Source organism: Bicyclus anynana, chromosome 15, assembly GCF_947172395.1.
Source record: "Bicyclus anynana chromosome 15, ilBicAnyn1.1, whole genome shotgun sequence".
In the NCBI taxonomy this organism is placed as follows: Eukaryota; Metazoa; Arthropoda; class Insecta; order Lepidoptera; family Nymphalidae; genus Bicyclus; species Bicyclus anynana.
In genome coordinates, this window is record NC_069097.1 from 14,767,926 (window position 1) to 14,781,868 (window position 13,943).

Consider the following 13,943-nt stretch of genomic DNA (forward strand, 5'->3'; position numbering starts at 1 on the left):
TAGACCGAGAATCGTTTTCCCGTTTTCCCAATTTACAATGCATTCTTTCAGTTTCGTAAGTTAGAAAAGCTACCAAAGAGTAAATTAGGGTAAGAGGTAAAAATTACTCTTGGATTCGATATTCGATAGTCTGTGTTAGTTATCTATTTTGTCTATTGTATCATTAATTTTTGACGTTTCACTTAAAAAAATTCAACGATTCACAGGTTGATTTTCTGAAATCGACTTTATATTTTTATTTCTAAGTATATAAAAAACTTGAAAGTATTTAATAATGGGTGAAGTATCATTAGAAACATCGGCTTACGCCAAAATTATATTGCACGCCGCAAAATACCCACATTGCGCTGTGAACGGAGTCCTTCTTGCAGATGGGTCTAACATCAAATCTGGTAATAAAAACCAAGATCTGGATATAGTTGATTCGATACCGTTGTTCCATCACAGCCATTACGTGTCCCCTATGGCAGAAATTGCATTAACTCAGGTACCATATAAACTAATTTACCAGAATGGCACAGTCAAGTATTTGATTAAAAAACTCATAAGCTTAAAACAAATGCCTAAACCTGTTTAAAGGCCCTCAACAACATCTCCTGATACTAACAGGATTGTATGATAATAATAAATATTTCCTATAAGATTTTATTTAAGTACTATCCCTAACTTCTACCTAATTTCATCCAAATGTGTTTAGTTATTCTTGATAAACATTGCATATCTGATTTTCTGATAACATCCATAAATATACCATTCCCTTCATAGTAAAGATGAATAATTTGTACTAGAGCTTAGCTGCAATCATACCTCTATTAGGTGTCATAGTCAAAGAGGTTAGGAGCCTGTGCTAAGTGATAATGCAGCTCATTTCTTTTGTTCTCTTATATATTGAGTAATTATTTATACAAAATTTGGACCAGGAGTTTATTGTCCTTGAGAACTTGGTTTGCAGATTTTTAAATTCAAATAAATTTCACTTACACAGTTTCTTATTCTCAATTACAGATAGAACTACAGGCACAGCAAGATAACAGAGTAATAGCAGGCTACTATGCCGCCTGTGAGAACTTCAGAGACAATACAGTGGAAAAGTGTCCTGGACAGAAAATTGCTGAGAAGATTGTTGAATATTTCCCATCTGCTGTGTTTATAGTGGTAAGAGTTTTTTAAAGCAACTACTGATGCTAGTAAAGTGTTGCTAACAGTTGCTAGAGAACTTTATATATTAACCTGTGCATAATTTTCTTTTATTTATGACATACATATACATAGGAAAACAATGATGTCTAGAATGACACACACTTGGTAAGAAGATGCTTATTCACTCTTGCCTTGAAGGTGTTTATATTGTAGATAACAGGAACACCACACTTTAACAGAATAAAAAATATTGAAGCAAAACTTTGGTGCTAATCATTTAGATGTCAATGACATGGGATGCCACCCTTTTAAGTGTCTTGCTGTGCTAAGTAGAAAAAAGATTATGAAGTTCTTATTCTAGTTGCTATTTGGACTGCATCATTGGATCCTCACCAACATTCCTACTTCTGCAGCCAAGTCTAATGCATCAACCTGATATTTACCAGAACTATCCCAAAGGTGACTGCTGCATCATGGTCCAAGATCCAAACCTTCACCCATCAATTTATTGGGTGAAAAGTTTTTTAAGTCACTAACTGTTACAGTCACCATAAACTGACGGTCGATTTACAAAACAGAGGTCCTGGGTTCGATCCCCGGCTGGGCAGATTGAGATTTTCTTAATTAGTCCAGGTCTGGCAGGTGGAAGGCTTCGGCCGTGGCTAGTTACCACCCTACCAGCAAAGAAGTACCGCCAAGCGATTTAGCGTACGATACGATGCCGTGTAGAAACCAAAAGGGGTGTGGATTTTCATCCTCCTCCTAACAAGTTAGCCCACTTTCATCTTAGACTGCATCATCACTTACCATCAGGTGAGATTGTAGTCAAGGGCTAACTTGTAAAGAATACAAAAAAAAAAACTGCTAGATTAGAAAATAAAGTAATTTTGTATTGAATTTCAGGTTGATAACAAAAGAATGGTGCAGAACCTGGACACACCTGCTATCAAGATACATAAGTACAGCGAAGGAAAATGGAAACCAAAAGATGCCAACAAAGTGCTATTCCGTAAGCATTCTTGATTAATTAATAAGTATTTAGTGGTAAGTGCTCAAGCTGAAGCTCTAAAAGCTGGGTGGGGCACATAGTTCGAAAAGATGATGGGGACCCCACGGTGCTGGAAAGTGCAGTGTTGGTTGACCCCTAATCTTACATCATCAACTGACAACATCAAGAGAGTTGTAGGGCATCAAGCGAGTTGGTAGTAGAATTGTAATGGGTGTAGGCGGCTCAGCACTGTGATGTTTGGAAGTCCCTAGTAGGTGCCATGAGTGACCATAGCAACATTTGATACCAGCCAGCTTCTATCTTAGATTGCAGCTTACCATCAGGTGAGATTTTAGTCAATCGCTACCTTGTAAACGATAATAAAGCATCTACCACTAGTTTAAAATTATATCTGACAACTGTCATATTGATTTAACTTACTTACTGGGGACTGGGGTCTACACATGGTATTAAAAGTTTCCAACAATTTAAATTAATATTTATTTTTTTATTTTTTGGTATGATTGCTTACAGAGAGTCAGTATGTACTGGAGACAGTGTCTCATTTGTTGCAAAGGCGAGTTCAGAAGGACCTGGTGGACTTTGATAACTATCTGGATGACTCAACTCAAGATTGGACCAACTTGGGCATAGAGAAACTCATTGCTAGCATTAATGCATCAAATGCCATAGACAAGGAAAAGGATTCTGAATAAGGTATTAACTATTAACTTCTTCAATCCACAATTTATTTATGGTAACAAAATGTACCTACCCAAAGTGTTTACTTTTGCACTAATATGTATTTTTTTTGTTATTTATTTTATTATCAAATGTAGAATTGGATTTTTTCAGGATATTTTGACTAGGTAGCTATATGGGTCAGGAATGGCAGAACTATAAAATGTATTACACTAGTCAATGAAAAATCAATCTGCAATATTTTTCCTTTCAGTCTAATGAATATTTTTTAATGAATATTTTTTAATTTTTCATTTTTTTTTTTTTACTGACACTAAATATTAAATGATCACTTGAATGACAATGAGACCTTCTAATTACATTCGGTACTGATCACACTGTTGCAATTGTATAGAAACCAAAATCAACTATTGTGTGGCAGGGAGACCAAACTACCAGCAGTGCCTGAGGCTTGTGCCCCTGGGAGCTGGTTTAAAGGGAACCCCCTTTTGATTATAGTCAACCTCTCCTATCTAAATCCTATCTCCTATAAAAAAAAGTGGATGCACAATCAGTGACCAAAATCGTCCCCGCTCAATGAGTGCCAAACACAACTTCTTGGCACTCAACTCAAGTAGTAGCATTTGTAAAATCAATCTTAAACTCAATCTAATTTATGGTTGAATTTGCTCTGAATTTGGAATTTTATTGAATTTACACCTTTAGGTGTAATTTTCTTTACCAATAATTCTAAAACTATCAAAGCAAAATTGGTGAGTTTTCAAGTGAAATTTTCTACATGATTGTGTGTCCTTTTATTATAAGAGATCAATGCAGTCAACACTAGCATTTACTGCTTGTGTTGCCTTCCCAGCCAAGTATTTACTGTCTTATTAGGTAATCTTGTATTTTTTCGATTGAAAATTACCTACATATAATTAAAAATTAAAAACTGCTGTTTTTGCGGCATAATTATTATAGGTGTTTAATATTAATTGAATATAAATAAGATGTGTATATGTAAGGGTGTATGTAATTGTCACATTTATTGGTTGTTTATATTTTGGTTTATGTTGTAAAGTATGGTGTATAAAATGTATTTTAAATATTCAAAATATATATTTATGAATTAAGTTATAAATAAATAGTTATACTTTATAACTTTCGCCACATATAAAGAGCAAATGTACAATTTTCTTGTTGCCGATTCATGCAAATATGTATTATTGTTTCAATAATTTTAATAATAAAATGAGTAAAAAGGACTATAAAATAGTAGTATATGTTTGTTTAAAAAAGTTTGTCACAAATGCATTGAGACTTACCCAAATTCAAATTGTTTTGTGATACAAAGTATGCCATCTTAGACTGCATCATCACTTACCATCAAGTGAGATTGTAGTCAATGGCTAACTTGTAAAGAATAAAAAAAAAAAGTACCAAAATGGATTTCTATCACAATTGAATAATTTATTAATTAAATGAGTGATGAATTTTATTCTTTTGTCAGTTTGCTGGCATTTGGAAATTTTGTACGTTTGTTTTTTATATTAGTAAAAAATGGAAAAAGATTATGATCACATAATTTATTGTTTTTTATGAATTCGATCATATTATTTGAACATAATCTTAATTCAAAATTAGTTAATTTTATCTAAATATTTTAGTAAAGAATAGTAAAATTACATACAATAAGATGTTTATTTTTTCCTGTATAGTCATTCTATTTTTGGAAGTCTGGTTAGCTTTGGATAGGGAATTGACACCTGTCTCTATACACTCCCAGGCAATACGTCTTCGCCGCCGAAGACTAGGTCCCTGATATATGACGTCACCCGGACTGATACGCTCATGCCAAAACACAAGACGACGGCCTCCATGCCGCAGCGGTAAGCGCGGTGGGTTTACAAGACGAAGGTCCTGGGTTCGATCCCCTTCTGGGCCGATTGAGGTTTTCTTAATTAGTCCAGGTCTGGCTGGAAGGCTTCGGCCGTAGTTACCACCCTACCGACAAAGACGTACCGCCACGCGATTTAGCGTTCCAGTACAATGTCGTGTAGAAACCGAAAAGGGTGTGGATTTCCATCCTTCCCCTAACAATTTAGCCCGCTGCCATCTTAGATTTGCATCATCACTTACCATCAGGTGAGATTGCAGTCAAGGGCTAACTTGTAAAGAATAAAAAAAGAAAACAAAACAGAATAGCCTTCTAAGCCGACCTTAGAGAATCGTTCCGCCCTTTGTTCTTCTACATCTTCAGCAGTGGCTTGCACTTCAAACTTTCTACCCTGAGGATCAATTACGAACCTGTATTGGAGTAATTTTCCATTTTGTACAATTGGTACGTGTAATGCATACCCTAGTTGAAAAGCTTATGTACGCCACTGATCTTTAACCATCGGGACTTATCATATTAATTGATTATGAAACACGGCTAAAACTCACGTGATATTAGGTCGAAGTATGCCCGACTAGTTTCGAACCCATACGGGGCCCCTAGTCATGAGCTGGTTCTTGCATCGCGGCACGATCCAAACTGCGAAGCGGCTGCACGACGCGCCGCTGCTCGCATTGCGCGCTGGGAGAGGGGTTGAGTGGTGGGGAGTGAAGGTTCCGTTACACTCTCCGACAGTTCATTAATGTCTTATCATTTGGGTCGCTGAGGTTCCATCAAGGAGCCTAAGGCACTTACACAATCACAAAAAAAAATTACAACCAAAGCAAAACTACTTCCAGAAGAATATCTATATACATAATGTAAGAGAAAATGTTATTGTTACTGTTATGTTAAATTATTCAACCAGCATTTATTTATATAAAATGAAATAAAACACGATATAAGTATTAATATGTTTTTATTGAGTATTAAAGTACTCGTCTATAAGTTTTTTACATTTATTGATACCGCCCAAATCGCCGGCCTTGCCTTGAAACTTGCCGTTTTTGAATGCGCCTTTGCCCTTTAAAAGTTCTGTTATCCTGCAAAAATAAATCAAAGTTAACGGCCTTATCATACTAGCGGTTGCAAAGCGGAGCGGAAGCGCAGCGAATGCGTCGCAAACACGTCGCGGCTTCGCAGCGAATGCGTCGCGAACACGTCGCAACTGTGCAGCGAATGCGTCGCGAACACGTCGCAACTGTGCAGCGAATGCGTCGCGAACACGTCGCAACTGTGCAGCGAATGCGTCGCGAACACGTCGCAACTGTGCAGCGAATGCGTCGCGAACACGTCGCAACTGTGCAGCGAATGCGTCGCGAACACGTCGCAACTTTGCAGCGAATGCGTCGCGAACACGTCGCAACTGTGCAGCGAATGCGTCGCGAACACGTCGCAACTGTGCAGCGAATGCGTCGCGAACACGTCGCGACTGCGCCAGCGAAGACGTAGCGGTTTTGTAGCGGATTAACGACGTACGTATATTCAGTAACAAAATGAATTCTGACGAGGAAACACTCCTGTTTTATTTATTAAAAAAATAAAAACAGATTTCTGGCTAAAAAAACATTGTTTATATTGTTTGTATTTTTCTTTCCAAACTAACAAATAATCGCAGGTTAATTTCTCCTGGACTAGTTAATATTTTTAGTTCGTTATGATGATGGGCCTAAGATTTGAAAAGATCGCAAATTTTGCGTACGATTTCGATTACTCGATCGTACATCGTACAAGAGCCAAAAACGTCGTACGTATTTGTACGACATTTAGATCGTACGTATGGATGGTACTGGGACGGACTGGCGTTTGTACGAAACAGTACAATATTGTGCGTCCGCAACGGATTCGCTGCGGATGCGCGGCGTATTCGTTGCGAGCCCGTTTTGAAAACGCTCGCAATCCGCTAGTGTGATAGCTCTGTAAAGGGGAATGCTCACCAGCCAGTACAACGTCGGCCCAGGGAACCTAGGTAAACCCCGTCGATTAATCCTACTTCCTACTAATATTATAAACGCGAAAGTTTGTACGGATGTTTGGATGTTTGTTACTCTTTAACGCCGCTAGTACTAAAGCGATTTGGCTGAAATTTGGAATGGAAATTTGGATTTTACTCTCGATTGACACATAGGCTACTTTTTATCCCGAAAATATCAATGGTTTCACGAGATTTGCGAAAACTGATGATTTTGATGATATGAATGTTTGTTACTCTTTCACGCCTCAACTACTGAACCCAATTAGCTGAAATTTGGTATTGAGATATATCATAGCCTGGATTAACACATAAATTACTTTTTATCCCGGAAAAATACATGGTTCCCGAGGGATTTGTGAAAAACTAAATTCCACGCGGACGAAGACGCGGGCGTCCGCTATTAAATAATATGGAGATGATATGATGTATGGAGACGATCTGGTTAAATAATTGGCTTAATAAAAGTATTTTTATTGAAGAAAATCATTTTATCACTCTTCTTGCTCAAAAAAATTCAAAGAAGCATTATGTAACATTTGAAGCTAAACTTTTTTTGCACATATTAGGTACATTTTTTTCATAACCAACCAACTAAAAAAACAAGAAAACGAACGAACAACTCAGGCTGTATGGTCCAGAATCTATACTTGTATGTTGTAAAACGTTGTTTTATGGCTATATATATATATATATAGATATTGGAAATTATTTGGCAATTTCGTTCAGTTGATTGATTTCGTGAAAATTAAATGGAATTGATAACTTTTTTGAAGTTGGCTAATAAAATAATAATAACTTACTGTTGTCCCAAAGCATTGCAATGTTCTTCCGGGCCTTGTATTATAATTTGTCCCTCTTTTGGTTTGTCAGGTTCCTCTGACACCAAAAACAGAAACAACCCTTCTTTCTCCAACCCCTTGCAAATGGCTCTATTAAAATCAGGGGTCGCTTCTTTCTTGTACATAAATACGTATTTAGGTTTGGGGTTGGCAGATTTTATTTTATTTATTTCATATTCTGCTAATTCTGACAGCACGTTTTGGAGGTTTTTGTTAGTAATTTTTAAGTTTTTCTGTAATTTTGATACTAGTTCTTCATGTTTAGTTGGCTCGTTTCTGTAATAATGTAAAATCATTTGTCAAACATACTCTTAACTACAGCGTGTGTGCAGTCTGCCAATCCGCATTGTGCCAGCGTGGTGGACTATTGGCCTAACCCCTCTCATTCTGAGAGGAGACTCGAGCTCAGCAGTGAGGCGGTCGAATATGGGTTGATAACGAACTCTTAACTACATGGACTTGTGCATTTTAAATTGAAAAAAATCTAATACTATTGTTACGGAGAACTCTATTACTACAGTCATATGGTTCATAATCACTCGCTCATGTCGGGTTGTTAACAATTGGGGTAAGAATTTTTATTGCCTTGTTTACTTCGGATTTCGTGGAACAACAACAAGCGACTGGACGTTTCCAGAATGGTCTACACACATTCTGACGAATATAAATACGCGTCGGACCAGACGATCGGGGCAGATTACTTCGGAACGAAGTGGAGTGAACATTAAGTGTTCAGTGTCGGAGCAGACTGACTTTAAAAAACCTCGTGAATGATGAAGAATGTCACTTACTTCAAGAGTGCAGTCAGGGCTTTCTCTCTGTCCAACATCCGCTGTAATGTGTTGGTGACACGATTGCCCACAAGGAACCTCAGGTTGCTCTTCCCTTTCTTCCCAGGTTCGATGCCTAGTAATTTTATTGTTTGCAGTTGGCTGAAAAAATATATTGTAGTACGACTTTAATTTGTATCTGTTTAGTACTTGCTACATATTAATACTAATATTATAAAGAGGTAATGTTCGTTGTATTGTAGGGGTTTCTGAATCTACTGTACTGATTTTTAAAATTCTAATTATACTAGAAAGCCACGTCGTTTGCGAGTGTCATAAGCTATATTTTATCCCATTATTCCCACGGGAACGAGAACTACGCAGTTATAACCGCGAGGCGTCGCCTAGTCTACTATAATTTATGAGTGTCCACGACATAATAATAATTTAATTTACTCTTACCAAATTTTATGACAAAAAAATCAACTGACTTCATAGATGTCTTAATGACATATGCCCTATTTAATGATTGGTTTGGTGCTTTGTCTTTGAAAACTGAATCATCATTAGTACCCTATTTTAACAGCCACTACGGGGCAGCAGCTGCGTGCACACCATAGATGCAAAAATGCCCTTCCTAACCTGAGAACTCATTACGAACTTGTATTGTGGAAAAAAAAATCCATTTTGTACCTATAGTGCATACCCTATTTAAAAGTCTAGTGCACACCACTGAGGGCCAGGTGTCCTCCTTACAGGAGAGGGGATATGGAACTTAGACCCACCAAACTTCAATGCGAACTTCACCTCAAATTGGAGACATGCGTGCCGCAACACATGTTCTCGTCCACATCAGCGATGCGGATGACCCGAATAGTGTCCATGCAGTCCTTCGGCAGCCCGCGCGTGTGCGCCTGCAATTATCTTTACTTATAATAAAACAGGACAGGTACTATTCTGTTCGGAACCCACACCCTCTGGAATCAGAGGCAGAGGGTGTGGGTTCGTATCCGGTACGGGGCATGCACCTCCAACTTTTCAGTTGTGTGCATTTTAAGAAATTAAATATCACGTGTCTCAAACGGTGAAGGAAAACATCGTGAGGAAACCTGCATACCAGAGAATTTCTTAATTCTCTGCGTGTGTGAAGTCTGTCAATCCGCATTGGGCCAGCGTGGTGGACTATTGGCCTAACCCCTCTCATTCTGAGAGGAGACTCGAGCTCAGCAGTGAGCCTGAGCATAACGTAACGTAACTATTCTGTTCATTAAGGATGTTTTGGAAATTTCATTGGAGGAGCTTGATCCATTTCGGACTATGTAGCTCTGTGATATAGTATGTAGAAATGTAGTATATAATTTGGCTAGGCAGGGAGAACAACACAAGCAGAGAACGGGGAGTGTTGATCGATCGTCAAGGAATTCCTTAACCCTACATCCTGTAGTCACAAGTTCACGACTATGCTCGGAGTGCTCTCTACCGTCTCAATTCCTCAAACTTAATTAATGTTCCTTACGCATTTTTTGCATAACTGTACCAGCGCCCTAGCCTCCTTTGATTGAATCAAACACTCACTATTACAGCCGCCCCAACCTCTCTTAGTGCAAAACATTGTTGCAGTACTTCCCATTGCTCTGCTTCGTTTCTGACACGAACACGTGGTTGGCCTGTTATAATGTTCTAGGCAATTTGGTGACAGAACCTTTCCCATTACATAACCAAACGTTAGAATGCGTCTAGATCGGAGTTACAAGGTATGGAAGGCATTATGTAATTAATACTGAAGCCAAATTTTTTTTTATTTTTTGTCTGTCGTGTTTTCGTCTTTTTGATGACCGGGCGTCTCGCTGAAACTACTGAATGAATTCAAATTTATTTTGTAAATTACTTTAAGTGAAAAGATGATAATTTTAAGTTATGAATTTGAAATTCAATTTTGTTTATTTATATGTAGAGTCCTTTTCATGAAAAAAGTCCTGAACTTAAATTGACAACACCGCCTTACACAAATGCCATTATGACCACCATTATTAAATGGCGCGCGCCATTAAGACATTAGCGCCGCGTCTGGGGGACTTCTTTCATGAAAAGGACTTTATAGTTCTACTTGTTTGTATGTATTTTTTATTTTGTTTGTATGTACACAGACCTCTCACTAACCTCATCCAAATCTGGATCATTGGCTTTACAAAACTTCACTGTGACAGGCTTGGCCAGGCGTATCAGTTCATTGCAACGTTCCTCCACTATTCCTAGAGTACTTTCCATAACATTTGTTGAGTCAAGTTCCACATATGACTCTTCTGCGCCGAGCCACCAACTTGTTGTGGGCCAATTGTGTTCGTTTTCTAGAATCGCTGACAGCAAATGCTGACCTGTAAACATAGGATGACATAGTTAGCAAAACTAAAAATTTCATTTAAAATTTGCTGAACATCATTTTTAATAGAAAGATGCCTGCATGAAATTGAGATTGCTGCTGGAAGCATAGATTTATTTTGGGATAAAAACCAGACAATATGTTGGCTACTGAACTCTTTTCCCTACCAGTGATTGTCCCATTGATTAGCCCAGACAAACAAAGATAGACACGCAACAATAAAAAGATTTTAGTATTGTATAAATAAGTAATAGCACTTGAGAAAACACAATTATTTTGATATCACATAAATTAAAACTGCTTATAAAAAAATACAGAATTGTACCAGAATTTACTTAAATTTAATAAGTAATGTAAAATTTCCTATTTTTAATGATTCATAAAAAAATAAATTAAAATATTTGAGGCAGTGGACATATTATTTAAAACCTTTCTAGAGAAGATATAATTTTAATAGCCTATTACAGGAACAGGTTCCTTATAGGAGAGAGGATATAGAGCTTAGACCCACCATATACTGGTCCAATGTGCGTTGGTGGGTTTAAAAACATGTGCCACACCTTATTTACGAGTTGGTCAAAAAGTTGAACATCTTATGTTAGAGGCACTTACCAGAATGCTGCTGCATGTGATCAAACCGTCTAGCCCAGTCTATCCTCTGAGCCACCTCAGTGCCAACCTCTAGCGGTTCTCTAGTGAAGTGTAGGGCTTCATCACCCTTGCGTAAAACTTGGAGGACCTCGGTGTTATTCAGCCAGCCTATATCATGTGGCTAAAGACACAAATATATAAATTAAAATAGGTATCAGAACATCTGCACTCTTATTAAATACTAGCAGTTGACCCATGGTTACACCTGTGTAGTTCATGTTCCCATAGGAATATTTTATTTAATTTTATTTCTTAGGGATAGTTAACGTTTACATCATCATCATCTCCTTACCCTTATCCCACTTAAGTGGGGTCGGAAAAATATGTCAATCTTTTCCATTTGTTTCTATTACTCGTCAACTCATCATCCACTCCTTTTACACACATGTCCTCTTTCACACAATCCAACCATCTCTTCTTTGGCCTTCCTCTCCTCTTATGACCTTCCACTTGCACATTCAACATTTTTCTAGTAATATGACTTTCCTCTCTACGCATTACATGTCCATACCAAGCTAACCTTCTACTCCTCAATTTTTCTGTCACTGGCGCCACCTTCAGACTTCCTCTTATATACTCATTCCTTATTTTATCTATTCTTGTCACACCACACATCCATCTCAACATACGCATTTCGTTCACATGCATTCGTTTACTATCCATCCCTTTCACCGCCCAACATTCTGATCCATACAGACGACAGGTCTTACAACCGTTTTGTATATTTTACCCTTAAGTCTAAGAGGCATTCGCGGGTCACATAGTACACCTGAGACCTGTCGCCATTTCATCCATCCCGCATTCATTCTACTTTTTACATCTCGGTCCACATTGCCATCGTTTTGAAAAAGCGACCCGAGGTACCGAAAATCGGAGCAAGCTGGTAGGGTTACATCATTTAAGGCAATTTTGGAAGATTGAGATGTACCGCCAAAGTCCAAGAATAAGTATTCAGTTTTCGTTTGACTGATTCGTAGACCAACGTTTACATATTATATCTTAAATCTAAAATAAACATTAAAATTGTTATAAACATGTAAACAACAATACTATCCAAGAATACACATATAAAAATAATGGCTATAATACACATATAAAACTAATGAATACAGGGATAAAACATAGCCTATGACACTCACAAATAATGTGGTCTTCTATTAGTACAAGAAATTTCAAAATTGGTTTAGTAGCTCCAGAAATTACCCCAGTACAACCTTAACTTTACCTCTTTATATTATTAGTATTGGATTGTTGTCCTTGTATGGTTTGGGCACATAATGGCAAATGGGTTAATAAAAGGAAACAAACAAAAAGGATTTATAAGGCTAGGGTGAAATCTAGAAGAAAAGTCAGGTCAGAGTAAACCAACAGACTAGTATGGTAACTAAAAGAGTTGGAAGACTGGACCAAATCCAAGATGAAGGTCAAGAGTACCTTCAGCTGATAAACTTGTGAATATATTTGTGAATATATGTGAATATATGTGATAGCTGAGAATGGAAGAAGCAATTGAGATATGCAAAGATTGTAGCAAGTGGAATTATTTAGTGCCAAGTTATTGTAAATTGTGTTCACTGTCAACAAATAAAAGCCTTAAAATATTCTTAATACAAATTTTCTCATTTAAATTATTAGTAAGATTTATCTATACTAATATTATGAACCTGAAGAGTTTGTTAGTTTGTTTGTTTGCTTGGTTGAATGCGCTAATCTCTCTAGGAACTAATGGTCCGATTTGAAAAATTATTTCAGCGTTAGATAGCCTATTTATTGTGGAAGGCTATAGCCTGTATATTATCCCTGTATACCCAAGGGAAAGGGAACCACACGGGTGAAACCACGCGGCGACAGCTAGTTATGGATACAACAAATATAAAGTTTGAGCACAAGAGATTCTGGGAGCCCTGTGAAGTCAAGATCCTAGCCACGGGTCATTTCGTATGGGTGTAAACATTATGAAATATAACAAATTTGTAAATAAAAAATATATTTTTAAAAGTCATAAAGCAATATTACCTGACCACCTCCAGCTGGAAAGAGAATAGTGTTCTCCAAAGTGACTTGGTAGCCCTCAAACTTTGATACCTTTCCATACTCGACAATTGGTTCTTTAGTCTCCTCGCATTTTATAACTTTTGATGTGAACTAAAGCGAACAATACATAACATATACTTAATAATGTAATACATTACAAAACTGTTGTATAGTTTTCACCAACATCAGCATAATATTTATTTATGAACTAGGAGTAGGGTACAATAATAATAAATTTCTTTGAAAATTCGTGGAGTATATATCACTATATTTAATATCTTATCTACCACTCACCTCCTTAAGGAAACTGTCTTCTTGACATTTAAAAACCATATCCGTAATTCACCCACTCTCTTTTATAGAATATCACACATTTTAGAATTCTCAAATTATAATTTTTAAATTAAATTAAAACAAATATCGGCGTTTTAGGTTATATTTACTTTATTAACAACTAACAAGTCAAAATTCAAATGTTAATGTCACAATTGACATTAAGTATATTAAATCCATAGACAAACTTCTCTTTTCTACGACTCTCTAACTAGT

At 37.0% G+C, this 13,943-nt stretch overlaps 2 protein-coding genes across 3 annotated transcripts; one reads left to right on the forward strand and one right to left on the reverse strand.

Annotated features, from left to right (window-relative positions):
• Positions 1-168: 168 nt before the first annotated feature.
• Positions 169-5,653, forward strand: LOC112053437 (ER membrane protein complex subunit 8/9 homolog). Of its 2 annotated transcripts, XM_052885836.1 has the most exons (5): positions 169-487; positions 1,006-1,155; positions 2,044-2,149; positions 2,663-2,845; positions 2,984-5,653. In XM_052885836.1, exons 1-4 carry the CDS (start codon positions 275-277, stop codon positions 2,842-2,844), a joined length of 651 nt encoding a protein of 216 aa, XP_052741796.1. In that variant the 5' UTR covers positions 169-274; the 3' UTR covers position 2,845; positions 2,984-5,653. The 2 variants fall into 2 exon arrangements, with proteins under 2 accessions (XP_052741796.1, XP_052741795.1); XM_052885835.1 differs by having other exon boundaries at positions 170-487; positions 2,663-5,653.
• On the reverse strand, positions 5,648-13,863 carry LOC112053438 (alanyl-tRNA editing protein Aarsd1). The gene is made up of 8 exons (XM_052885834.1): positions 13,689-13,863; positions 13,377-13,505; positions 11,322-11,481; positions 10,490-10,704; positions 9,137-9,243; positions 8,351-8,491; positions 7,521-7,835; positions 5,648-5,788 (listed from the first exon to the last, which is right to left on the reverse strand). Exons 1-8 carry the CDS (start codon positions 13,725-13,727, stop codon positions 5,665-5,667), a joined length of 1,230 nt encoding a protein of 409 aa, XP_052741794.1. The 5' UTR covers positions 13,728-13,863; the 3' UTR covers positions 5,648-5,664.
• Positions 13,864-13,943: the final 80 nt, after the last annotated feature.

Coding starts and splice junctions, on each gene's coding strand:
- LOC112053437 (XM_052885836.1), top strand. CDS start 275: ATGGGTGAAGTATCATTAGAAACATCGGCTTACGCCAAAATTATATTG. Junction 1,156..2,043: donor CATCTGCTGTGTTTATAGTG/GTAAGAGTTTTT, acceptor ATTGAATTTCAG/GTTGATAACAAAAGAATGGT. Junction 2,150..2,662: donor TGCCAACAAAGTGCTATTCC/GTAAGCATTCTT, acceptor GATTGCTTACAG/AGAGTCAGTATGTACTGGAG.
- LOC112053438 (XM_052885834.1), bottom strand. CDS start 13,727: ATGGTTTTTAAATGTCAAGAAGACAGTTTCCTTAAGGAG. Junction 11,482..13,376: donor TTCCAGCTGGAGGTGGTCAG/GTAATATTGCTT, acceptor TTGTGTCTTTAG/CCACATGATATAGGCTGGCT. Junction 5,789..7,520: donor TGCAATGCTTTGGGACAACA/GTAAGTTATTAT, acceptor TTATTTTTGCAG/GATAACAGAACTTTTAAAGG.